The sequence below is a fragment of the Cebus imitator genome, unplaced genomic scaffold, assembly GCF_001604975.1.
Source record: "Cebus imitator isolate Cc_AM_T3 unplaced genomic scaffold, Cebus_imitator-1.0 Scaffold196, whole genome shotgun sequence".
Taxonomy (NCBI): Eukaryota; Metazoa; Chordata; class Mammalia; order Primates; family Cebidae; genus Cebus; species Cebus imitator.
The window spans coordinates 668,089-695,318 of NW_016107511.1; the positions used below are offsets into that span (position 1 = coordinate 668,089).

A 27,230-nucleotide genomic window follows, 5' to 3' on the forward strand; every position below is an offset into this window, starting at 1 on the left:
AGTAACTCAGAAAATTCCATCAGAAAGGATTATAGGTAATTACCTGCATTATGGTGATGAGGAAACTGAGACATAATGAAGGAGAACGGACTCTCCCAGGTCACAGCCATATGGGAAGAAAGGGAATGAATACTCAAGCACTGATGTCAATAAGCCATTTAGTAAACTGAGAATCTACTAGGTCTCATAACATACTGGGGACCCTAAACTCACTTTTATTATTTTAAGAGTTAACTGTATAGAAGTGCACTTTATGCAACGTATACAAATTTTTAGTATATTTTGATGGGTTCTAAAAATGTGTACAGCTTTGTAAACATCACCATTTATATATGGAACATTCCATCATAAAAAATTCCTTTCTTCCTCTCACCAGTGGATTCTCACACCCCACTGCCCCCAGCCTTAGGGAATGAATGGTCTACTTTCTTTCTATCCCTCTAGATTAGATGTCTTTCCTAGGATTTTAAATAAATAGGATATAATACAGTCTACCCTCTTGTGCCTGGCTTCTTTTGCTCAGCACAATCTCAAGATTTATCAGTGTTGCTGCATGCATTAGTAACTCCTTCTTTGTACTGCTGTATTCCATTATACAGTAATATTACTGCTTATGTGTTTTTCTGTTGATATTCTAATTATTTACAATTTGAGGATGAGTAAAGATTCTATGAACATTTGCATATAATTCTTTGTGTTTCTCTGGGGTGAATGCCTAGAATGAAAATTGCTGGTTGTCAGTAAGGTACTGTTATCTTCACAAGAAACTATGAAATGGATATGTGTTGCTATCACACGAACATGCACTTTCTTGCTGACCAAAGCTTTGGACATTGTTTATAGTATTTATTGGCCAACCATATAACTTTAGTGAAGTATCTATTTTAACATTTACCTTTTTTGGTCCATTATAACTGCATTGTCTGTATTATAAACATTATTTTTCCTTTAAGAGATAGTCTTGCTCAGTTGCCTGGGCTGGAGTACAGTGGCATGATCATAGCTCACCACAGCCTCCAAGTCCTAGGCACAAGCAATCCTCCCACCTCAGCCTCCCAGGAAGCAGGACCAGGACTACGGATATGTGCCACTATGCTTCAATATTTTTTTTGTAGAGATGAGGTCTCATTATATTGTCCAGGATGGCCTTCAACTCCTGCTTTGGCCTCCTGAAGTGCTGGGATTACACAGGTGAGCCACCATACCCAGTCAGTTTCTTTCGTTTTCTAACATAAATTTTGAACTTTAGGTGATTTTGTTTGGATCTGTGATTTATTTTGAATAAATCTTGACTGGTGACACTGGCTTCTTTGAAAAGAGGCAGTTTAGTAACAATGGCCTTTACTAGACAGACATGTTAGAAGGCAGCAGGAGAAAGGGAATGTGGTATCAGATATTTTCTGTAAAAGGTTATTAATATTCATGTGACAAATTGTAGCTGATGTCAGAGTAGTTATAAAGCAAGAACAACACAATTCTCTTACAGTAATGTTGAGTTCTAAGATACATAAAACAAATACCCGGTAAGTAGCATGCACATATACGAACATAAACAATAACTCACAAAATATTCACATATCTGCGAGGCTGCTTTTCAGTTTATGCAGTTTATTTCTTGTTCGTTTTAGGCTTTTTATGATAGTGAATGTCTATCAATATGTTACTTCATTAAAGGTTTTGATATTATATATGAAACAACGGTTCTCATAGAGCAATATCTAAAGGCTATTACTTACCTTTCTCAAACTGATAATTTTCCCCTTGTAACAAGCTCTGATATAAAATATGATAATTTTTGAAAACTTTTACACATTCAAAACTAAATTATCAGATATTTAATGGTATTTTTGGGTATGTATGTGTGACTGTGTGTCTGTGTGTGAAGAATTTCCTCCATTTGTTAAAATGTCAGATTTCGTCTGGTATTACCTGACTGATGTGGAAGACTTGGAGATAGAAGCCATGGTAATTCAGAATGCTGTAGGAGGTTTGTCCTATGTGACTTTTCTGACATACACTGAGTTCAGATATCCCGAAAAATCATACTCATATGTTATATTATGTGAGTGTTGTTGAGTTTCTGTCAGTATCAAGTATACCCAAACCTTTAGAAGCTCAGGAGGGAACAAATTTATTCCCTCACTGCAAAAAGTCCAACTGTGTACATGGAGGAGAAAACTCCATGCCACAGGGTCCTTCTCTGACCTTGATTCCTACAATCTTGTTTTCCATCGTCAGAGCCTGAGTCCCAAGGTTTTCCTCCATTTCATTCTAATGAGGGATAGAAGAAAATATTGACACTTTGACTGATGTATTTAAGACCTGTCTGTAATTGACCTCCATATTCCACCAACTAGCGGGTAACAATATGACCCCATTTAGATGATAGAGTGGTTGAGCATTTAGGCCAGATGTGGCATGAGGGAGAAGTGAAGATGATTACTAGTAAACATTTCAATAGTTATTATATAGGGATTACCTCTGTGTAAGTTAAAATGAGGGTTGACATGGCAGAAGAATTTCCCACATCCATTATCTTCATTTCTTGCTTAATATACTATGAGGTCTCTATCCTGTATGTATTTTCTGCTGTACTGATTTCTGGCTAAAGTTTATCACACACTTATTATATTCTAGCTTTTCTCATTGTGTGACTTCTTTGATTACGAATGAGTTTTGATCGTTGGCACAAAGTTTTCACATTTTTATTACTTTCTCAGAGCTTTTCTGCAGCATGAGTTTTCTGAGGAATGAGTTCACAAAAGTATTTTCCATATTCACTATCTTTATAGGGTTTCTTTGCTGGGTGAGCTCTCTAACATCCACGGATGATTGCGCTCTGGCTGAAAGAATTTCCATGTAAAATACATTTCAACAATTTATCTCCTAAGTTCTTTGATGTTTGGTGGAGGCTGAAATTGTAGAGGAAATTGCAATGCTCACTACATTAACAGTTCTCTCCTGTGGGTTCATTTATGTACTGTGAGGTTTAATTTCCAGCTCAGAGTTTTTTTTCATATTCTTTATATGCACTTGTTTAATCCCGAGTGGGCTTTCTGATGTTCTCTAAGGCTTGATTTTTGACTGAAAGTTTTCCTGCATTTATCACACTTATAGGGTTTCTCCCCTGTGTGAGTTCTCTGATGTACTCTGAGATTTGATTTCTGACTGAAAGCTTCCCCACACTGATTACAATTATATGGTTTCTCCCCAGTGTGAGTTCGCTGATGTTTTCTTAGGACTGACTTCTCACTGAAAGCTTTTCCACATTCATTACATTCATAGGGCTTCTCCCCAGTGTGAGTTCTCTGATGCCCTCTGAGATTTGATTTCTGCCTGAAAGTTTTTCCACATTCCTCACATTTATAAGGTTTCTCCCCAGTATGAGTTCTGTGATGGACTCTGAGGTTTGATTTTTGACTGAAAGCTTCCCCACAATGATTACATTTATAGGGTTTTTCCCCTGTGTGAATTCTATGATGTCCTCTGAGTTGTGATTTCTGACCAAAAGCTTTTCCACACTGATTACATTTGTAGGGCTTCTCCCCTGTGTGTGTTCTATGATGTTTTCTTAAGCCTGATTTCAGTTTGAAAGCTTTCCCACATTCATCACATTTATATGGTCTTTCCCCTGTGTGAGTTCTTCGATGATTCCTTAGGCCTGATATATGGCTGAAAGATTTCCCACATTCACTACATTCAAAAGGTTTCTCCCCTGTGTGAGTTCTCTGATGTACTATGAGGATTGACTTATAGTTAAAGGACTTCCCACATTCATTACATTTGAATGGTTTCTCTCCTGTGTGGGTTCTCTGGTGTATTCTTAGGCCTGACTTTGCACTGAAAGCTTTCTCACATCCATCACATTTATATGGTTTCTCTCCTGTGTGAGTTCTCTGATGTTTTCTTAGGCGTGACTTCTCCCTGAAGGCTTTCCCACATTCATGACATTCATAGGGTTTCTCCCCTGTGTGACTTTTCTGAGGCCAAATTAAGTGTGAATTCATAGAGCAGGATTTTCCACATTCATTACACTCATAGGGTTTTGCCCTTATGTGAGCTTTCTGATGTACACTGAAAGTTGACTGGTAGCTGAATGTCTCTGTACATGTGTTATAATCAGATGATTTATCTGTTGCATGAGTTCTCTGATACACTGGGAGGGCTGAATGATGGTTGAAACTTTTTCCATATTCAAAGGGTTTCATCCCTCTATGAATTCTATGATGTTCTCTAATGTGTGACTTTGGGTTGAAAGGTTTCCCTTCTGTATCAGTTTTGTGAGTGATCCTACAGAAACAATTTCCAGTATCTTTAAACTCATAGTGACTCTTCTCTTGATGAATGTTCTGAGGAATAATAAAGGTTGATTTCTCATATTTGTTTTCCCCAAATTTATTGCCGTTATAAGATTTTCCTTTATGGTGGGTACTATTAGATGTAACAAGGGCAGCCTTTTCAAGAAAAGCTTTTCTACTTTCATTATATTCAAAATCTTTCCCCAAAGTCTGAATTATCTGATATTGAATAACTTTCTCCTTATGATTGAGGGTTTTCACAATTTTACTGTAAGTGAAGGATTTCTCTTGAGTGTTAGTTCTGCCATCCTTAATATTGATGAGCCATTTGTCACATACATTATGCTCATGAGCCTTTTCTTTTGAATATTGACAGTGTGGGGCCAATGGGCTCAGACCCTGGTAAGCAGACCCCACAGTGTCACATTTACAAGGCATCATTCTGGCAGGAAAAATGTTTATGTCCTGATTATGTGGTTTTCCTGAAATTTCTTGCTCTGTAGTCAATAATTTATTGGTGAATAAAACTTGCCACAAATGTTTGCCTTCTTTTTCTTGACTCTTCTCTGAGATTTCATCAGGTTGGGAGTCTTCTAAAAATGATAAAATTAAATAAACTTTATGATATTGAACACATTTCTTATGAAATGGAATATACATCTATATATGTGCCCTATTATGTATTTGATTCCTTAGTTTCTGGCTCGGTTTCCCAGCAATAAAGTAATTTCAAGTACACATTCCCTATATTCCCTTTTTAGTTTAAAATTTCTTTTTGTAGTAGAAAAAGCAATGGGAAACAAATATACATATGTATTTGGCATTTTAAAACAGAATTTCAAAATTGAATAGAGAAGAATGAAATGACTAAAAACGGTGTGTATGTAAGAGCGCTGGATCCTGGGAACAGGCAAATCAGAGAACGGGATGAATAAAAAAAGGATTACCAACACGAAGTAGATAATAACAACAAAAATCAATGGATTCGTGGTTTTATCTGAGACAGGGTTTGCCTTAGGGAGTAACACTAGTCTAGATTCTTAAAGAAATATAAATTGCAATGGTAGGATAATCATTAGCCTACAATAGTCCATTGGAACTCCAGTTCCATTCTACACATCAACACAAAATCAATTTATAATGGCACCAATTTCCTCACGTTAAAAGAAATAGTACTATAGACCACATTTTAATTCTGTCTGTAGTATCATCAAAGGAACACAAATGTGTAAGTGGAAACTGATGGGAATTAAAGTCATTTTTCTACCTAAATTGGATTCACTGCTCTGCCCTAGCTCTGGTGACTTTGCTTATTACATCAGGGTTGTTCAATACTGAATTCTTTTTGTTTTTTGAGATGGAGTCTCACTCTGTCTCCCAGGCTGGAGTATAGTTGTGTGATCTCGGCTCACTGCAACCTCTGCCTTCTGGGCTCAAGCAATTCTCCTGTCTCAGCCTCCTGAGTAGCTGGGGTTACAGGCATGTACCACCACGCCCAGCTAATTTTTGGTAGGGACAGGGTTTTGCCATGCTGGCCAGGTTGGTCTCAAACTCCTGACCTTAGGCGATCTGCCAGTCGTGGCCTCCCAAAATGCTAGGATTACAGGCATGAGCCACCACACCCAGCCAATAGTGAATCTTTTTGGATCCTCAAATCTTAACTTTTGTCTTTTCAATTTGCTCACTCACTTTCCCCAAACAAGTCTTGCTTTTGTCTAATCCTTAATTCTGCTTTCCATCTACTTTTTAACATTGCTAGTTTTTACTGACTGTGAGAACCTTAAGGATCATATATTTTAACGTGGGCTTAGAAACTTCACAAGTATTCTTTATATTTATTTATCATAAATTTCTTGTATATATTTGACTGCTGTTGTCTTACTGCTACCCACATTCCATGCAAAAATGTCAGCCCTGTGCTAAAAATATTCCAAGGCCTTAAATACACTGCCCTAGTACCCTGAGCGATATTCAGAAAAAGGAAATTTTACATTAACCACAGGCTTATTACATGTTCTAGCTCTCATTGCAATAGCTCACAGTCTTTTCTGCTCTAGTCTTGACAGGATATCATCAACAAATAGCTTTTTTCTATTTTTCTAAAATAATAATACGATTATTTTCAGCAATAATCTTATATTCTTTCCCTGAACCACTTTGCTTTTTAGCCTTAGACCTATGTAGACTCTAGATGCCCTTCAGGCAATGCAAAGCATTTCCCAAACTACACTCACAAAAAAGGCTTCTTGTGTCTTCCCACAAACATAAGGAACATTTATTTCAAATCTGAAAGTAGTTACTGTCTATATTATTCATTTTAACAAGGGATATATGGATAGTACTCATATATCTGACGTGATTTTTTAAGCAAGTTACCATGATTCAAATTAGGAAGCATTTTAAAACTTACAGCATCTGCACAGTTAAATGGCATTTTCTCTTTCTTGGTTGCATGTAAAATAATAGTTCACTTTTTAATCAATAGCAAAATTATTTTAAGCAGCTTTGTTCTCTTTTCCAAAATACAAGCTTCATTCTGATATACTTTATACTCTGTAATGTAAATGAAGTCAGTGACTCTTAAAAAGCAGTGTGCCTCAAAATTACCTCCCCTCTCCTACACAAGTGCTCAGACCCAATGCTAACCTATACCTGATTATTCAAAAGTCTCAGAAATTTGACTTGGGTGTTTGCATTTAGGGATCATGTTTTTTGAATGAATCAATATGAAATACCTCTCCCAAGTGGCTTTGAGGTTAATACACAATATTATTAAAAATACTTACATGTTATATTGCATGGACTCAATATATGGAAGAGCAAAGCAGAGAACCATTCTTTATAGTGGATTATAATCCAGGTGGGAATGCAGTTCATTCAATAACTGTGTGCTCTCTGGCACAGTGTTTCACTTTGTTTTAATACATCTATCAAAGGTTGAGATAAAGCATACACGAAAGTATTCCAAACTGTACCATAGAAGAAGGAATTCAAATCAAAACTTTAAATGAGTAATAGTGCTTTCCCTCTTTTTCTAGTTGAGATTATCTATTTTAATCAATTATTTTTATTCCAAGAACCACTTTTGGCTTTAAAATTTATACTACTGTAGTCTTATTTTCATTACATCATAAACTTTCTCACTTTTAAAAACAAGTATATAAGACTAAAATCTTTGCCTCTCTCTCTCTCTCTCTCTCTCTCTCCCCCTCTCTCTCCCTCTCTCTCTCTCTCTCTCTCTCTCTCTCTCGACACGGTTTTCACCACGTTGGCCAGGCTGGTCTCGAACTCCTGACCTCTGGTGATCCACCCGCCTCGGCCTCTCAAAGTGCTTGGATTATAGGCGTGAGCCACAGCACCCGGCCGACTAAAAGTTTTTTCTAAGCACTGCTTTATCTATATCCCAAAGGTTCTAATATGCATGTTTTTTACCTTTGAAATTTTCTGGATATTGGACAATTTTGATTTTCATTTACTCTTTGATTAAATATGTTTTTAAAGATATATAGAGATATATTCCGTACTGATTTTAAGATAGAGATACTTTAATTCTTCTCATATTGTTTGCAATTTATAGTTTTACTGGACAATAATATTTTTACTTTGTGGAATTTATTGATATTTGCATGAAATATTTTTATATATTGTCAATGTCCCACGATCATTTTAAAGGGGGTTTATTCTTTGTTTCCAGAGTAGAGTTTTGAAAGACACAACAGATTCATTTTTATCAAATGTGTTATTTATAACCTCTAGTGCAGGAGTCAGTAAAATATTTCCATAAAGGGCCAGAGAGTAAATGCCTTCCACTGCACTGATCCTGTGGTCTCTGTTGCAACTACTCAGTTCTGTCTTGTAACATAAACACATAAATGAATAGCTATGGCTGTGTTCTAGATACATCTTTCCTGGCCAAAACAGGCAGCAGGTAGAATCTCACCTTTGTCCTCGTTTGCTGAGCACTAGTCTAGGATCTTAGCTGTGATCCACTGGCTCTGGTATGAAATCAAAGAGGTAATTAAAGACTATGCTACCTAATATGTTTCCATTTTTCCTCAGAACACTTGCAGTTGTTTTATGAAACCTGATAATTTAGTGCACAAATATTCAAAACCCTTAAATATATTTTAAAATTGTCTACTTTAAAAATGCCCTTTTAAAACTGTCTACTTTAGCATTACCAAATGCTGCTTCTCTTCTCTGTTTTCTGGCCTGAATTTAACTTTAGTGTTAGCTAGCTATTGAGTTTATAAAAAGAAGAGCTACAGTATAGGATAAAGTATTCCAAGATTATGTTATATAAGTAGGAATTTAAAGCAAATAAACACTAAATTAGTTTATTGCCTTAGCAATTCATAACCATATTTTGAACTTAACAAATTATTTTTTAAATGTACCTCTTTAACAAAATCTAATAGCATTTTCTCTTAGTAGGTGAATTTATTCCACTTACACTAGTTGATATGGCAAATATGTTTATCTTACTCTATGTTATGCCAGGGATTTGCATAGCTTTTGTGTACACAGGAGTTGATACAGCAGGCCTGAGACGGCTATTCTTAGAAAGGCTTTCTTCAAAGATTTGCCCTTAGCTGGCATCTAGAAACAAGATTCCCATAACTGCTGGGGAGCTCACTGTGCTAGTCCTGTACAAATAATACGATAGAGAACAGCGGTTTTCCATCTCAAAATCTGGAATTTTGGTACATGCTAGACAGAGGGTGTCTACATGGTTAGCCCACAGTAAAAACCCTGGGCACCAATTCTGGGGAGAAAACATTTCACATGTGTTTTCAGAATTCACTGCTTAGGGAAGTGTGCTTGGGGAACTGTATGAACTCTCAGAAACTTGTTTGTTTCCTATGAACTTTGCCCCATGTACCTTTTATCTTTGCTGATTTTTCTTTGTATCTTTTCACTGTATAAATTTTAACTATTATTATGACTATATGCTGAATTGTTTGAGTCCTCTTAGTGAATCAATGAACCTTCTGATCATTGAATTCAATAACTCACCTGGGGAGGTCCTGCTTAGAAATCCTTTCTCTTTCTCTAATAACCATGGATCTTCTCCTTGCTCCAACGTGAAGATCAGTTCTGGTTTTGTAAAGCAGTATCCTATAAATGGGAGATAATTTATCAATTGCATTACTTGCATAGGTCCTACTGTTTCTGAATGTGAAAAAGCTACAACTTTTGTCTACACAAAAGCTATGCAAATTCAGCTAGGCATATTAAGGGTGCTCACTGGACCTTCTTTGGGGAAATAACAACAAAAAACATTTTCTTTATTTTCTTACTTTTTCTTTTCTTTTTTAGATACAGGGTCTCTATGTCACTCAGTCTGAAGTGCAGTGGTGTGACCATGGCTCACTGCAGCCTCAAACTCCTGGGGTCAAGTAATCCTCCTGCTTCAGCCTCCTGAGTAGCTGGGACTACAGGTGTACACCACTATACCTGGCTAATTTTTTTTTTTTTTTTTTGTAAAGACGGAGTCTTACTATATTATCTAGGCTAGTCCGAACTCCTGGCCTCAAGCAATCCTCTCACCCTGGCCTCCCAAAGTGCGGTGGGATGAGCCACTGCACCTGGCCAAAAAACATTTTCTTATTCTCATAAATGATCAATCTCCCTGAACTCCTAAACTGCAGATCTAAATAACATATAAAATTCGAAAATGGCCAATGTCTTGGGTGTCAAGGAAGAGATTTCATGAGGACTTCCACATATGGCCATAATAGGGTAAAAGGAACTGATTTACTGCTCCATAACATATCTCTAAAAAACCATACAAAATATAAAAAATGGTAATTAGGTTTTAGCCAAGAGGCAATGCAGATGGTGAGTCAGGAGGATTGCCTGAGGCTGGGAGTTCAAGACCAGCCTGGGCAACACATAGAGAGACTGGAAAATAATAAACAGAGTTATCTGTGACCTGTGGTTGAATAAATGTGTAGTCTAATATATGTGTAATCAGCATTCCAGAAGAAAAAAAGGAAAAGGAGGAAAAATGTTGAAGAAACAGTGGCCAAAATTTTCCAATTTTAGTCATGTGTATACACTGTTAAATCCAAGAAACTAAATAAATGCCAAGAAGAAACATAAAGAAAATCACATCAAATGTACATTATGATCAAATTGCCAAAAACTGCTGAAAAAAGTAAATTTTATGCAGACAGAAAAAGACGTGCAGAAGAACAAAAAGAATTAAAACTGACTTCTTGTTAGAATTTTTACAGTTTGGAAAACAATGAAGTGACACTTAAAGCACTAAAAGACAAAACAAAACCAACCTAAAATTCTATACTTAGCAAAGGGAAGATGTTTCAGATTAAAAAAAAAAAAAAGCTGAAACAATGTATCAGCAACTGATGTGTATTACAAGAAATTTTAATTTTCCAGATAGAAGAAAAATAGTACTATGGAAATTTTTGATTTATATGAAAAGTTTAGAGATAAAGAGAACCATAAACTGAAAAAAAGAGGATGAAAATAAAATACACTTTTCTCATTCTTGGAATTCTTTTCTTTAAATAGTACATTATCTTTCAAGTTATCTTTTTAAATGATGTTATTTATTATGGGTTTTATATAAGTAACACACATAAAAATAAATTATGCATAATGATAAAGGGAATAATTAACCAAGAGGATATAACAATCACAAATGTTTTTCCATCTCATATTACTTCAAAATACATAAAGCAAACCCTGATGGAACTGGAAGAATAACCAAATCCAAAATAGTAGCTGGACAGTAAAACTCTTTTCTCAATAATTTATAGAAGTAGATTACAAATAAGGAGTACAGAAAGAATATTATCAACCAACACGACCTCCATTTATAGAACATTGATCCAAAAGGAAAACATACTATTTTCAAATACATATGGAACATTTAACCAAGATAAATAATACAATGGGCCCTGAAATGAGTTTAAATAAACTTTAAAATGATTTTAAAATGTTGCTCTTCAAATAGGAATTAAATTAGAAATCAATAATAGTAAAACAATTTTCAAACAGCCAAAAATTTAAAATGAAAAGGCCATGTTCTATTAGAAATATGGAGTAGAGGTACTTTCTCCTAGCCTTTCTGGTAAGTATAGCTAAAAACTATAGCTATTATAGATTTAAAAACATACTGAAAGGTAGAGAGAAGACAGCAGATTGTTCAGGGACCTTAGGACTCAAGAAATGACAATGATGGGTTCCCTGCATCTTCTCTTTGGCCTCATATATTCCAAAGTAGAAGCTGGAGAAGCTGGCAACAAGCAACATGAATGTGAAGGTGAAAAAGCAAAACATCAAACCCAAAGCTTGTGCTCTCAAGCCAGAGGTTCAGGAAAGAGGCAGCCTACGAAGACTGAAAACCTTTAGACAATAACTGTTCTTATTTCAGCCAAACACAAAATAAAAAATACGTTCTCCACCTCTACTGCTGCCATGAAAGGCCACGTGGGGAACTCAAGTGTCTGTGCTCACCAGGCTGTAAGAAGGCTCCCTTACTCCACTAGGGTTCATGTCAGAGAGGGCTGACTGGGGCCTGAGACATGTCTCCAAGCCAGGGAGTGACAAGGTCCCCTGCCCCACAGTGTCAGTAGAAGCCCCATGGGGAGCAGTAATGAGGCCCTTTTGATGCAGGGTGTTATCAGTGAAGGCCCAATGGGGATCCTGAACTGCCACTACCATTCAGCAGTAATGACAGTCGCCCCCTCCTCCAGGTGCCAACAGAGGCTGAGTAGGAAACTTGGATTTTCAGCCCAACTTTTAACAATAAGACAGCAACCCACCCCTCGCTGCCACAGTGGTGTCAGAGAATGCCTGCTACATGAAAAGATTTAAATAAGACACAGATATTATAACTTCCGAAATGTATAGGTTCAATCTAAAATCACTTGTCATACCAAGATCTAAGACAACTTCTACTTATTGAGTGAAGACCATCAATAGATGCCAACACTGAGATGGCACAGAAGTAGCTGACAAAGACTTTAAGTAAGCCATTATATAAAAGTTTAAACAAACAATAAGAAACATGAAAGAAAAAACAGAAAGTCTCAGCAAAGAAAGAGAAGATATATGACGTAGGCATTTTAGAGTTGAAAAATAACTAAATACTCAGTGGAAGGGTTCAACAGCAGAGTGAAGAACACAGGAATGAATCCATGAATTTTAATATAGAAGAGTAGAAACTACCTAATCTGAACAAAGAAAACAGACTAAAGCCACAGAGATCTGTGAGACTATAACACATATCGAATAATTGTGTCATAGACGTTTCAGAAGGAGAGGAGAAGTGGGCGGGGCTGAAAAGTATTAGAAGAAACGATAGCTTACCATGTTAGTGATTGCCATGAGTTAAGGGATAGTAAAAGGAGTTGGGGTGACTTTATAGAAAGGGGCAGGACAAAGCTCTTTGTGGTGACTGAATAGTTCTGTTTACTTGACTGTAGTTGTGGTTACATCAATCTGTACATACAATAAATAACACAGAACTATACACCTGTTGGCCAGTGTGAACTTCCTGATGCTGACATTGTACTACAGTTGCATAAGATGTATCTTTTGGAATGCTGAAGCATTTAGAAAATTGTTGTCTTCTTAGAAGACTGACATGTAACATCTCTCTGTTACCTCTAATTTTCTGTGCTCTGAAGTCTACTTTTTCTGATATTAACATAACCAATCCTACTTTTTTATGGTAATATTCCATGGTATACCTTCTATTCTTTTACTTTCAATCTACCTATAATTTTTAAAGTGAATTTCTTGTAGATGGCATATATTTAGGTGAATTTTAAAAACCAACTCTTTCAATCTATATATATATATATATAATTTTTTTTTTTTTTGAGATGGAGTTTCACTCTTGTTACCCAGACTGGAGTGCAATGGCGCAATCTCAGCTCACCGCAACCTCCGCCTCCTGGGTTCAGGCAATTCTCCTGCCTCAGCCTCCTGAGTAGCTGGGATTACAGGCACGCGCCACCATGCCCAGCTGATTTTTTGTATTTTTAGTAGAGACAGGGTTTCACTGTGTTGACCAGGATGGTCTCGATCTCTTGACCTCATGATCCACCCGCCTCGGCCTCCCACAGTGCTGGGATTACAGGCGTGAGCCACCGCGCCCGGCTCAATCTATATTATTGTATTATACTTTAAGTTCTGGCGTCCATGTGCAGATGTGCATGTTTGTTACATAGGTATACACGTGCCATGGTGGTTTGCTACACCCATCCCCGTCATCTACATTAGGTATTTCTCCTAATGTTAGCCCTCCCCAATCACCCCACCCCTTCCTATCCCTCTCCTAGACTCCCCATCCCACAACAGGCTGTGGTGTGTGATGTTCCCCTCCCTGTGTCCATGTGTTATTGTTCAACACTCACCTATGAGTGAGAACATGTGGCATTTGGTTTTCTGTTCTTGCGTCAGTTTGCTGAGAATGATGGTTTCCAGCTTCACCCATGTCCCTGCAAAGGACATGAACTCATCCTTTTTATGGCTGCATAGTATTCCATGGTGTATATGTGCTACAATTTCTTTATCCAGTCTATCTTTGATGGGCATTTGGGTTGGTTCCAAGTCTTTGCTATTGTGAACAGTGCCATAATAAACACATGTGTGCATGTGTCTTTATAGTTGAATGTTTTATAATCCTTTGGGTATATACCCAGTAATGGGATTGCTGGGTCAAATGGAATTTCTAGTTCTAGATCCTTGAGGAATCACCACACTGTCTTCCACAACAGTTGTACTAAGTTAAACTCCCACCAACAGTGTAAAAGTGTTCCTATTTCTCCACATCCTCTCCAGTATCTGTTGTCTTCTGATTTTTTAATGATCACCATTCTAACTGGTGTGAGATGATATCTCAATGTGGTTTTCATTTGCATTTCTCTGATGACCAGTGATGATGAGCTTTTCTTCATATGTTTGTTGGCTGCATAAATGTCTTCTTTTGAGAAGTGTCTGTTCATATCCTTCACCCACTTTTTGATGGTGTTGTTTTTTTTCTTGTAAATTTGGTTCAGCTCTTTGTAGATTCAATAATATATATTCACTTGGTCCACTTCCACATCTTGTACCATATTCCTTCTTGCTTTCTTTGTTCCAGGTGTACTAGTTCTTTTTTTAGGACTCTGTACTCACTATCTTCTCTTCTACCACCAGGGGTCTCTGTGCTTGTACTTCTCTATGCTTAGAATGTTTACATTTCCTTATTTAGCTTATACTTAGACTTCCTTAGAGCTCTTCTCAAGCACCACTTACCACTTTCTTTGAATTTGAAAATTTTCTTTTAAAAAGCAAATTCAGTAAACCCCTCCCCTCATATATCCTTTACCCAGCTTCAAAAACTATCACAATTTTTTTAAATACAAATGTTTTCTTGACTTCAGAAACTCTTCAAATTACCCTATGAAAATTGAGACTGTGCTATTAAATAACTTGAAAACTGCACTGGTGTTTATCAAATAGGGGATATTAACTAGTTGTCAAGTTTTAATTGCATTTCTTCAGAGTCTCATACTGTATGAGTGTTCAAAGAGGAAGAAATATTAGAAGACATAAATAAGAGACATGTCTTAGTAACCTGATATGCAATTTGTATGATACAGTTAAAGAAGTGCTGAGTTTTTAATGGCACTAAATGTGTACATTAGAAAAGAGGAAAAGTCTCAAATTAATAGTCCATGATCTCACAATAAAAGACTAGACAAAGAAGAGCACAATAACATAAGCAAAAGTAGAAAGTAGAAATTAATTAAATTTAAAAAAAAAAGAGAAAAATCAATGAGAGAAAAATCTGGTTGACTGAAAAGAGCAGTAACATTGTAAAACTTCCAGGAAGAGCGAACAAAAAAATCAAAGAGCAAGAAGACAGAAATGATCAATATAAAGAAGAAAACAGGTCTATAAAAACAGATCCTCAAGACATCAAAATGATAATAATGGAATGGTCTGAATATCTTTACACATATAAAGCTGACAACTTAGATAAATGTACTAATAGATAAATTAGATTAAATGTACTAATTGTTAGAAAAGCAAAAATACCACAGTTCACCCAATAGAAATAATTTGAGTACCCATATACATGACTTAAAGGAATTGATTTGTAAAACTCCCCCCAAAAATGTTTCTAGGCCCAGATGGTTTCATCAGATAACTCTACCAAACATTTAATGAAGAATAAACACCACTTCTATACAATCTCTTACAGAAGATCAGAAGGAACACTTTTCAATCAATTTTATGAGGCCAGACTTATCCTGATATGAAAACTAGACAAAGGTAGTACAAAACTACAGACTGATTTCCCTCATAAGTGCAAAACTACCTAACAAAGTATTAGCGTATAGAATCAAACAACAAATAAAAAGAATTCTATGACATTACCAAGTAAGGTTTATTCCAAGTATGCAAGGCTGTTTCAACATTTAACAACTATTCCACATTAATGTAGTAACGAAGAAAAACCATGTAATCACAGTAGATACATAAAAAGTAATTGATAAGATTCAATATCCATTCGTAATCAGTATTCCCTGAAAACTAGGAATACAGTATGAGTTCCTCCATTTGATGACGAATATCCACAAAGGAGCTGCTAAGATCATTTGGTGAAAGACTAGATGCTTTCCCCTTAAGGTTGTGAATAAGGCAAGGATGACTACTCCTACCACTCTTATTCTCCACAGTGCTAGAAGTCCTGGCCAGTGTAATACAGCAAGAAAAGGAAATAAAAAGCATGCAGATTAGAAAGGAAGATAGTAAAATGACCCTATACATAGACAACATGATACCTTATGTTAAAAAAAAAACCCAAGGAATCTACAAAAACCTTCCTAGAAAGTTCAGCAAGATCTCAGCATAAAAGAACAAACATACAAAAATCAATTACATTTCTATAAACCAGCAACATTTATGCAAACAGAAATTTAAAACACAATGCCATTAACAATTACTCAACCAAATGAAATGCTGACTTCTAAATCTAACATGCACAGGACTTTTATACTGAAAACTACAAAACACTGAAGCAAGAAATCAAGATCTAAGTAAATGGAGAAATATATTGTGTTTATGAATTATAAGACTCAAAACAGTAAAGATGTTAACTGTCACAAAATTGGTAACTTACAGCCTTAATTCCTGTCAAACACCCAGTAAGATTTTCACATAATGAAATTATTACAGTATGTATATGCAAGGGCAAACTAACTAGAATAGCTCAAACAATATTGAAAAAGAAATATAATGTGGGAATATAATAGTTTCATATAAGTACAGCCAACTGATTTTTGAGACAGGTGAAAAAGCTGTTCAATGAAGGGTAATGGTGCTGCATAGAGCAAATGGATATCCATAGGCAAAAAAAACCTTAAACTTCATGCCCTATACAAAACTTAACTCAAAATGTACCATAATTTAAATGTAGAATATATTATACAATTTTTAAAAATAGGAGAAAATCCTTGGCCCAAAGACTTGGTGAAGAGTTCTTAGAAACGACAACATTTTTACAAAACTGATAAATTGGACTTCATCAAAATTAAAAACGTATGCTCTACAAAACACTCAACGAAGAGGATGAAAAGACAGTGCTACAGACTGGTATAAAAATGTACAAACCACACATCTTCTGACAAAGAACTCACATCTAGACTATCTAAATTCTCAAAAGTCAATGGTAAAATACACAAACTTCCAATTAAAACATGAACAGAAGCCATGAATAGACATTTTACTGTCTAAGAATATATAGATGGCATATGAACAAATGAAAAGATGATAATCAGCAGCCATTAGAGAAATACAAATTAGGACCGTTAGGAGATGTCACTGCCTATTCAACCACTAATACATAAAATAGCAACAATGCCTAGTACCAGAAAGGATAGGGAATAACTGGGTCCCTCACACATTGTGGTGGAAATACAAAATGGTACAGCAACTCTGGGAAATAGTCTGGTACTTTCTTAAAGAATAAAATATAACTTACCATACAATCCAACAATCAGACTCCTTGGTACTTATCCCAGAAAAGAAAAGCTTATGTTCACAAAAAAATCTGAATATGAGTGTCCACATCAACTTTATAACAGCCCCAAACTGGAACCAACCAAAACGTCCTTCAATAGGTCAATGGCTAATCAATGACATTCATATAGTGAAATACTACGTAGCAATAAAAGGAATGAACTATGGATACACTACAACCTGGATCTCAAGACCATTTTTCTGAGTGACAATGCCAGTCTCAACACATCAAATAGTATATGATTCCATTTACATAACAGTCTCAAAATGACAAAACTATAGAGCTAGCATATTAGTCAGCAGAGATTAAGGACAATGTGGGAGAGGGTATGGGTGTGACTATAAATGGATAGCACCAAAGAGACCTTTGTGGTGATATAACAGTTCTGTATCATAACTGTAGTGGTTACCTTAAATCTCCACATGTGATAAAATGGCACATTGTACCAGTGTCTATTTACTGGTGTTGATACTGTATTATAGTTATATAATTATAACTATAATATAGTTATAGTTATATCACATGTAACCTTTGGAGGAAACTAAGGTGAGGATACAATTTTTGCTAATTCCCATAAATCTAATTATTTCAATACAAATAAGAATGCTTAAAATATATGTAAAAATTAAAAACGGAAAAGATTTTCTCTTTAAAAAGGGAACCCAGAGATAGCAAGAAAAAGTCTGTAAAACACACATCTAATAAAGGTCTGAACGTCTTCAACTAAACAAACAATAATATTAAAAACTAAATGAAACAAAAATGATCTAAGGATTTGATTGGTCACTTAAAGAAGATTTATGAGTAGCTAAAAAGCACATAAAAAGAGGTTCAATGCTGTCAGTCATTAGGAAAATGCAAATTAAAACCCAACTAGAATTGTTAAAAACAATAAGATTTTCCAAATAATGGTGACCAAAGAGTAATGAGAACTCACAGACATTATTCATGAAAATGAAAAACTGTGGAGCTAGTCGGAAAATACTTGGAATTTTCTTATAAAGTTATAGACAAATAAACTTATCAGAAGACCTGGCAAGCCCACTCCTAGTTACTTACACAAGAAAAATGAAAACATATGTTGACACAAAGACTTGTTGTGAAAGTTCACAGCAACTTTATTTATAAAAGCCCCAACTGGGAAAAAAAAAATACGTTTACCAACTGACAAGGGGTAACAAATTACAGTATATGCCCACAAAGGAGCAATACTTAGGATAAAATAAACCATTTATACACACATGTGCATGAGTCTCAAAAGAATTATGCTAAAGAAAAGCCAGACAAAAGGGAGTATATGATTTATGATTCCATTTATATGAAATTTGAGAAAAAGCAAAATTATTCCAATAGAAAGCAGACTAGTAGTTGCCAAGGGTTGTGAAGGGAGGGAGGGAGGGAACTCACTGCAAAGGGCTTCAAAGAGTCTTTTGGGGGTGATAAAAACCTTCCAAACCATTACTTGGATTGTGGTCATCAACTGTATATATTTTTTCAAAACTCACTGATTTGTACAGTGAAAGTTGCTGAATTTTATTTTCTGTTAAATACACCTCAATAAAAGTGACTAACATAAAAAAGGAAAACCAGAATTGCACTGTAGAGGGAGTCACATGGTATGGTATGGAGAGAGAGAGAGGAGAAACAGAACTGCACTCTGGAGGGAGCCCCATGGTAAGCTGTGCTCACCCACTGAGATGAGGTGGCTGTAGTTCTCTAGCATCACATCTCTGTACAGGGTCCTCTCAACAGGGCCCATGTGCTGCCACTCCTCCTGGGTGAATTCCACAGTCACGTCCTTGAATGACACTGATGCCTGTAACAGCACATTTCTGATTAATCTGAGTGTTCAGAATTAGGGAAAGGAAAACGTTTTCGTTAACTAACTCACTATGTTTAACTGTTGAGAATTTAAAATAAAATGGTATAAGGGATTCCTATCATGGCTCTGATTCTGCCTTATGCTTTTGAAATACATAATTAGCAGCACAAATATTTGTTCTCATGTTCTAATTTGTATTTATTTTAAAATTAAACACATTGTCACTTAGTATACTGAGGAAGCTTAGTGCCTTTTTAGGTAAAATTATTATAAATAGGATTCCTGTATACATTTCCCATATACCAACGGATTGTGCTGAGCACTTTGTGGAGCATGCATTCCAACCTACAGGTCTCTGCTGAGGTAATGGGGTGCCCATGGAGAGATACGTATAACCTGAGAGGTTTCTACACAACCAGATTTATATTTCAGGAGCAATGCTCTAGAACAGGGTTTCTTTAGCTTGGTACTAGTACTACTTATACAGTGGACTAGATAATGTTTTTTTGTGAAGAACTATCCTGAGCATTTTAGCAGTATCCCTGTCTTTTACCCATTAGATGTCAGAAGCAATCCGCAGTTGTGACAATCAAAAATAGCTCCAAACATTGTCAAATGTCTTCTGGGGGACAAAATCACCCTCAGTTAGGAACAATTGTGCTATATGGAGAGTGGACTTAGCAGCAAAACAAAAGACCAAAATTAAGAGATGATCTATATTAAAGCAAAGCATAAGAGATAAATAATGGGAAGTGAATCTTTACAGGAATCAAAATCTGTTATTATCTCATGCAGCTGTACACAGAAATGTGGCATGATACATAACACAAAAAAGATTTAAAAGCTCAGATGAAAGAGTTTAAAAAATGAACGAAGTCTCCAAGAAATATGAAATTATGTAAAATGGCCAAACAAGAATAATTGATGTTTCTGAGGGAGAAGACAAAAAGTCTGGAAAACTTATTTGAGGAAATAATTGAGGAAAACTTCACTGACCTGGCTAGATATTTACATATCTCAATCCAAGAATGTCAAACAACTATTGGAAAATCCAATGCAAAAAGATCTTCACCAAAGCATATAGTCATCAGGCTGTCTCAAGCCAACAGGAAGGAAAGAATTCTAAGAGCACTAAGATAAAAGCATCAGATAACCTGTAAAGGCAAACTTATTAGACTAACAGCAGACTTCTCAGCAGAAACCCTACAAACCAGAGAGATTGGGGGGGGTCCCATCTTCTACCTTCTTAAACAGAGTAACTGTCAGCCAAGAATTCTGTATCAAGCAAAACTAAGTTTCATAAAATAAGGGGAAATAAAGTCATTTTCAGACAAACAAATGCTGAGGAAATTTGTTGCTACCAAACCAGCACTATAAGAAATGCTAAGAGCTCTAAACCTTAAAACAAAGGTTCTTAAAAATAGAACTCTTGAAAGCTTAAAACTCACAGGACCTGTAAATCAATAACTCAATGGAAAAAAGACAAACTAGGTAACAACATGATGAAGAGAAGAGTACCTCACATCTCAATATTAACATTGAATATAAATGGCCTAAATGCTTCACTTAAAAGATAGAGAATAGCAGAATAGATTTTTTTTTTTTTTNAGACAGAGTTTCGCTCTTGTTACCCAGGCTGGAGTAAAATGGCCCGATCTTGGCTCACTGCAACCTCCGCCTCCTGGGTTCAGGCAATTCTCCTGCCTCAGTCTCCTGAGTAGCTGCAGAATAGATTTTTAAAAAAAGTATCTGCTCTCTTCAACAGACTCACCTAATATGAAAGCATTCACATAAACTCAAGGTAAGAGGTAGAAAAAAATATTCCATGTAAATGGAAACCAAAAGCAAGCAGGAGTAGGGCAACCAAATTGGAAAGGAAAAAGTCAAACTACTACCGTTTGCAGACGATATCATCATAGAAAATCCAAGACTCCTCCAAAAGACTCCTAGATTTGACAAATGAATTCAGTAGTCTCAAGATACAAAATCAATGTAAAGACATCAGTAATAATGCTATATCAACAACAACCAAGCTGAGAATCAAATCAAGAGCTCAATTTATTTTACAACAGCCACAAAAACAAACCAACCAAACAAAAAAACGTAAGAATATACTTAACCAAGGAGGTGAAAGACCTCTACAAGAACTACAAAACAGTGATGAAAGAAATCACAGATGACACAAACAAATGCAACACAACCTATGCTCATAGATTGGATGAATCAATATTGTGAAAATAACCATTCTACCCAAAGCAATCTACAAATTCAATGCAATTCTCATCAAAATACCAACATCTTTTACAGAATTAGAAAAAAATATCGTAAAATTCAAACAGAACAAAAAAGAGCCAAAATAGCCAAAGCAATCCTGAGCAAAAAGAACAAATCTGAAGGCATCACAAGACTTCAAATTATAGTACAAGGCTGGCTATAATTTCCAAAACAGTACGGTACTGGTATAAAGGCAGGCACATAGACCAATGGAACAGAATAGAGAACCCAGAAATAAAGCCAAATATGTAGAGTCAACTGACCTTTGACAAAGCACACAAAAACATAAACAGGGGAATGGACACCCTATTTCTGCAATCCCAAACTTTTTTGGCACCAGGAACTGGTTTCCTGGAAGACAACTTTTCCATGGACCAGCAGCTGGAGGAGGGGTGGTATGTACATGGTTTCAAGATTAAACTGATTGACTTCAGATCATTAGTTAGATTCAGGCATTAGATTCTCTTAAGTAGCACACAACCTAGATCCCTTGCATGTGCAGTTCACAATAGGGTTCCCTCTCCTATGAGAATCTGATGCCACTGATCTGACAGAAGGCAGAGCTCAGGTGGTAATGCTTGCTAGCCTGCTGCTCACCTCCTGCTGTGCTGTTCATTTCCTAGCAGACCACAGACCGGTACCAGTCAGTGGCCTCATGGATTGAGGACCTCTGACCTATTTAATAAGTGGTGCTGGTAAAAGTGGAAAGCCACACGTAGAAGAATGAAACCAGATCCCTATCTCTTACTTAATAGAAATATCAACTCAAGATGGATCAAAGACTTAAGTCTGTGACTTGAAACCATAGAAATTCTAAAAGACAACATTTGAAAAACTCTTCTACACTTCAGCCTAGGCAAGAATTCATGACTAAGACCCCAAAAGCAAATGCAAGAAAAACAAAAATAAATTAACTGGACCTAATTAAACTAAAAAGCTTCTACACAGCAAAATAAATAATCGTCAGAGTAAACAGCCAACCCACAGAATGGGAGAAAATATTTACAAACTAGGCATCAGACAAAGTATCCAGAATTTACAAGGAACTCAAATCAGCTGGAAAAAAAATCCCATCAAAAAGTGGGCAAAGGACATGAATTGACATTTCTCAAAAGAAGATATACAAATGTCCAACAAACATATGAAAAAAATGCCTAGCATCACTAATAATCAGGGAAATGCAAATTAAAACCACAATGAGATACCACTTTATTCCTCCAAGAATGGCCTATATGAAAAAATCAAAACACAATAGATGTTTGCATGGATGTGAAGAAAGGGAATGCTTACACAATGCTGGTAATAATGTAAATTAGGACAACCTCTATGGAAATAGTATGGAGATTCCTTAAGGAACTAAAAGTAGATCTACCATTTGATTGAGCAATCCCACTACTGGTATCTACCCAAAGGAAAAGAACTCATTATAAATGAAAAACAAACCAGCACACATGTTTGTAGCAACACAGTTCACAATTGCAAAGATGTGGAACCAACCTAAGTGCCCATCAACTGAGTGAATAAAGAAAATGTGGTACCTATACACCACGGAATACTACTCAGCCATAAAAAGGAACGAAATAATGTCTTTTGCAGCAACTTGGATTGAGCTGGAAGCTGTTATTCTAAGTAACACAGGAGTAGAAAACCAAACTGTATATTCTCACTTATAAGTGGGAGCCAAGATATGAGTATGCAAAGGCATACAGAGTGACATAATGGACTTTAGAGACCAAGAAAGGGGAGGGTGGGAGGCTAGGGAAAGGTGCTAGGGATAAAAAACTACCTACTATGTAAAATGTACATTATTTGCTGGGCCATAGGTGCACTAAATTATCAGAATTCACCACTATATAATTCATCCGTGTAACAAGAAACCACTTGTACCTCAAAAGCTGTTGAAACAAAACATGTTAAAGAAATGTTTTTAAGTATAAAGGAAAGACAGCTTTTACTAGGATTATTTAGTCTTGCTGTTTCATTTTAGTTAAGGCCTGTCTTGACTTAGACCCTGGGATAGTAAAATATATGAAATAAAATGTAAAGTAAAATGTTCAGATTCTTAGCTGAAAATTTCAAATACATTTTATGTTAAAATTGAGTCTTTCTAGTTTTAGTAAACATACATTACGAACTTTTACATCTTAATAAATATATCTAAGTAAAGTGCTAAGTAAGTAGGCAAGTTGCATCTTCAGTGTTAAAGTATATTAGCACTAGGACGGCAAAGGTGTATGAAAATTATAATAAATCTTATAATTTGTGTATGCAAGGTGGTTTTTAAAATATCTTAATATCTCATTTTTTCTTTTGGTTTATACCTTGTCTCTGTACATTTATAACTTAACATATATTGAGAAAGAAAAATCTTGTTTGATAATGATTAACCAACAATAAACATTTACTAAATCTAAAAAAAGAAAATAAAAAAAGTAAATGATTACAATTTTCTATGAAAATGTAATGACAAAAATTATATTGAGAAAGTACAAATCCAGTATACACTTACGATAAGAAGCTGATTAACGAACTAATAAATTTATTCAATAATCAAAATCTTCACACAAAACGTCTTTGCAAGGTCCAAATTCATAGGTGAGTTTCACAAAATCTACATACAACACAATTTTCTCACTTTTCTAAATTATTAGGAAGAAACAAGAAAAAAGTGCCCCATTTCCTTTCATGAGACAACCATGATACCATAATTGAACAGGGAAACAGGAAAGTATAGTTTAATCCAGTTTGTGAATACAGAAATAAAAATCCTAAATTATTACCAAAAAAGTGCTGGGAAAACATGTAAGAAGCAACACTCATAAGAAACTACAGTCTATACAGGAATTCAAGTTACTTTTACAAAATCCATTACATTATTCACAATATTTATAGATTATAGGACACAGCTATAGATTTATTCTAACAGATATACAGAAAGTATTTAATGTAATTCAATGTGCATTCATGACTAACATGAAATCTTGGCAAACTGGTAACTGGAGGGAACCTACTAACCCTGACAAAGGTTATTTATCAAAAGCTGACAGCAAACAACAGAGTTCATAGTAAAACTGTATATATTTTCCCCCAAGATCTACTTGATCTATTTCTCCTTTTCCATTTAATGCAAGGACCCATCTAAACCTCACAAATCCATTACGACAGAAATGGGGAACGAATAAAGAAATGTGTTCACCTGAAATGTGTTCATTTTCTGTGACTCTTGGAGAGTGTAGAGAACTGTGAAGCCTCAGCTGCAGGGACAGAAAGAGGAAGTCACACGGTCTGGCCTACATCACAGCTCCTAGATTCACCTCCCCAAATCTAAGCAATCCAGTTGGGGAGCAAGATGCCGAAGGTGACAGGGCCCTTCAGGCCTTGAAAAGGCATGGGAAGCACCACTTAGGGGTGGCACTGTCTCTATGACAACTCTGAAATAATCATGGGGCTTAAACTGCTATTTTTTATTGTGTGAACATGAACTTTTCCCAATTAACAATAATGCACATGTGCTTCTAATGCACACAAAGAAATAAAGACAAGAGAGCATTAGTTGAATTAAAGTACACCACAGGATAAGACATTATTCTTTCATTAAAATTAACTTAGCAGGCACCATGGTTCACACCCGTAACCCCAGCACTTCGGGAGGCCAGAGGAGGAGGATGGCTTGAGCTCAGGAGTTCAAGACCAATCTGGGCAACACAGTATTGACCCTGTCGCTACAGAAAATAGAAACTTAAAAAAAAAAGTTAGCCAGGTGTGGCGGCATGCGCCTGTGGTTCCAGCCACATGGGAAGCAGAGGCAGGAGGATCAATTGAGCCCAGGAGGCAGAGGCTGCAGTGAGCCGTGTTTGTGCCACTGCACTCTTGCTTGGACAATAGGATAACACTTGGTCTCCAAAACACAAAATAAGCAGAAAAATATTCGTTGTGCATCATTTAACTATTTTTCTTACTGTTTACCCTTGGTATAGACAATCCACAGAAAGTCTTGTCAAAAAGAGATGAGATGCTTTAAGACAAACAGTTTTAGTTGTTTTAACTGGGATGTATTTCTCAAAAGGCCCTTTGGATAAGGTGCTTTTGGTGACTCACCTGTGGAAGAATGAACGAAACTGTTACCCTCCTGGCTCTGCCACAAACGAGGGGTCCCTGGAAATTCACCGAACCTTTCATGCCCAATGTCTTTAAAGCTTTCAAAAGAGTCAGAAGCAGATAACCACAGAAAACCCTTTATGTATCATCATGCTGGGATTCTATGAGGTAGGGACAAAGTCTCCAGTGTCACATGTGTTAACAGCAGTCTGCATGCGTAAAGAGCAGAGAACAAAGGGACTGGGGGCTATTTTGGGATCTGGAAACACAATCTCCAGTTACCCCTAACCCCAGACCTCCCCTCACAAGCTCTGCAATGATGTGGCCTTTCCTGAGCAGCCTGTCCCTAGCCCCCACCCAGCTCACTTTGCTCTTCTCAAAGCTGGCCCAAACCACCCACTGTCACGCAGTCTGTGGTGGCTTCTGGACGCTCCACCACAAAGTGTAGCTCATTCTGGGAAGAAGGATCAAGAACTGCTCTGACCATACAAATCTAGGATCTGCTCCTTTGTGGGCTCTTCTGCCGCTGCTCTGAAGCTCGGGAGAGGGGTCTAGGTCTGAGAGGCGTTCTCCTCCAGGTAAAACTGTTCACAGAGGCCCCTGCTTCCCACTTAGCAAGGACTATTTGTTCAAGGAACCGGCGACCTGACTTGAGAAACCATTTCAGTGGCAAAAACCTGACTCTCAGAATTCATTATATCAGACTTTAAAGAGACACCCCGACAGTGCAGAAGGGCCAGGAACCTTGTCTGATCCAAGAGATGTGAAGACACGCCAGAAATTCGGAACACCTTTGACACATGGTAAGATTCCATCTACATCCACTCCCTGAGTATTTGGGGACATGCCACTCTGCTAAGTGCAGTGCAGGCTGCAACGCTGGTTTCAGGCAGGTGTGAATTAGCGCCTGAAACGGGAAATAAGTCACACCTGCCCTCGAACCCCGGCTCCCTTACTGCTAGCTTGTGACCTAAGCCTCGGTTGTTACGGTATATTTAATGCAGACGTGGTTGTGAGGTTTACATAAGGCACCCAGTGAACAGAAGAAAGTGTTTTCTAAATGTAACAGCAGCAGTCGCTCATGGCTTAATAGCCTACAGTCGGCTGTTTGCTTTACAGGCGGTGACTTATTTAAGTTTTAAACCAACGCCATGAAGCACTCATTATTAATACCCTCACTTTCAGACGAGAAACCTGACTTTCACCCAGGTTCCTGCATTGGCCTCGGCTTCCAGTTGACAGAGCTGGCACTTACCCGGGTTTTTCCAGCTCCCGAGCTCAACGTCCCGATGCAGACCCACGGTCCGGGGATTTCGGGCACACTGCCGCCCACGTTACAAACGCGCTTTCCCCTCCCGCCACCGCTCGCGCCAGGCTCCCGCCCCGCACACCGCGGCCAACACCGCGCACCTGCTCCAGACCTGCGCTCAGCCCCAGCCACCCCGGAGCCCGCGGCCGGAGTCCCCCTCCACCGGCCTTCCCGGCCGAGGGCCCACCGGGTCGCATCCACTGGCGCTGGGGGCAGGGATCCCACAAACTTCCCGATTCCCCTCCCGCTCCCGGGCACAAACGCTGCCCTCCAGGCTGGTCCCACGCTCCCGCCCCAGCTGCGCCCCCTATAATTTCCGAGCCGACGCCTGAGCTTCCCAAACCGCTTCCCGGTAGTCCCGGGAACCCAAATGAGGAGGCG

At 37.1% G+C, this 27,230-nt stretch overlaps 1 protein-coding gene across 1 annotated transcript; it reads right to left on the reverse strand.

Annotated features, from left to right (window-relative positions):
* Nucleotides 1-1,306: 1,306 nt before the first annotated feature.
* On the reverse strand, nucleotides 1,307-27,230 carry ZNF782 (zinc finger protein 782). Its single transcript, XM_017547150.2, has 4 exons — nucleotides 26,796-27,230; nucleotides 24,639-24,696; nucleotides 9,315-9,416; nucleotides 1,307-4,891 (listed from the first exon to the last, which is right to left on the reverse strand). The coding sequence occupies exon 4, from the start codon at nucleotides 4,737-4,739 to the stop codon at nucleotides 3,024-3,026; it is 1,716 nt and encodes a 571-aa protein (XP_017402639.1). The 5' UTR covers nucleotides 4,740-4,891; nucleotides 9,315-9,416; nucleotides 24,639-24,696; nucleotides 26,796-27,230; the 3' UTR covers nucleotides 1,307-3,023.

Bases quoted from the DNA above. Each gene is read 5' to 3' on its own strand.
- ZNF782 (XM_017547150.2), bottom strand. From the start codon at position 4,739: ATGATGCCTTGTAAATGTGACACTGTGGGGTCTGCTTACCAGGGTCTG.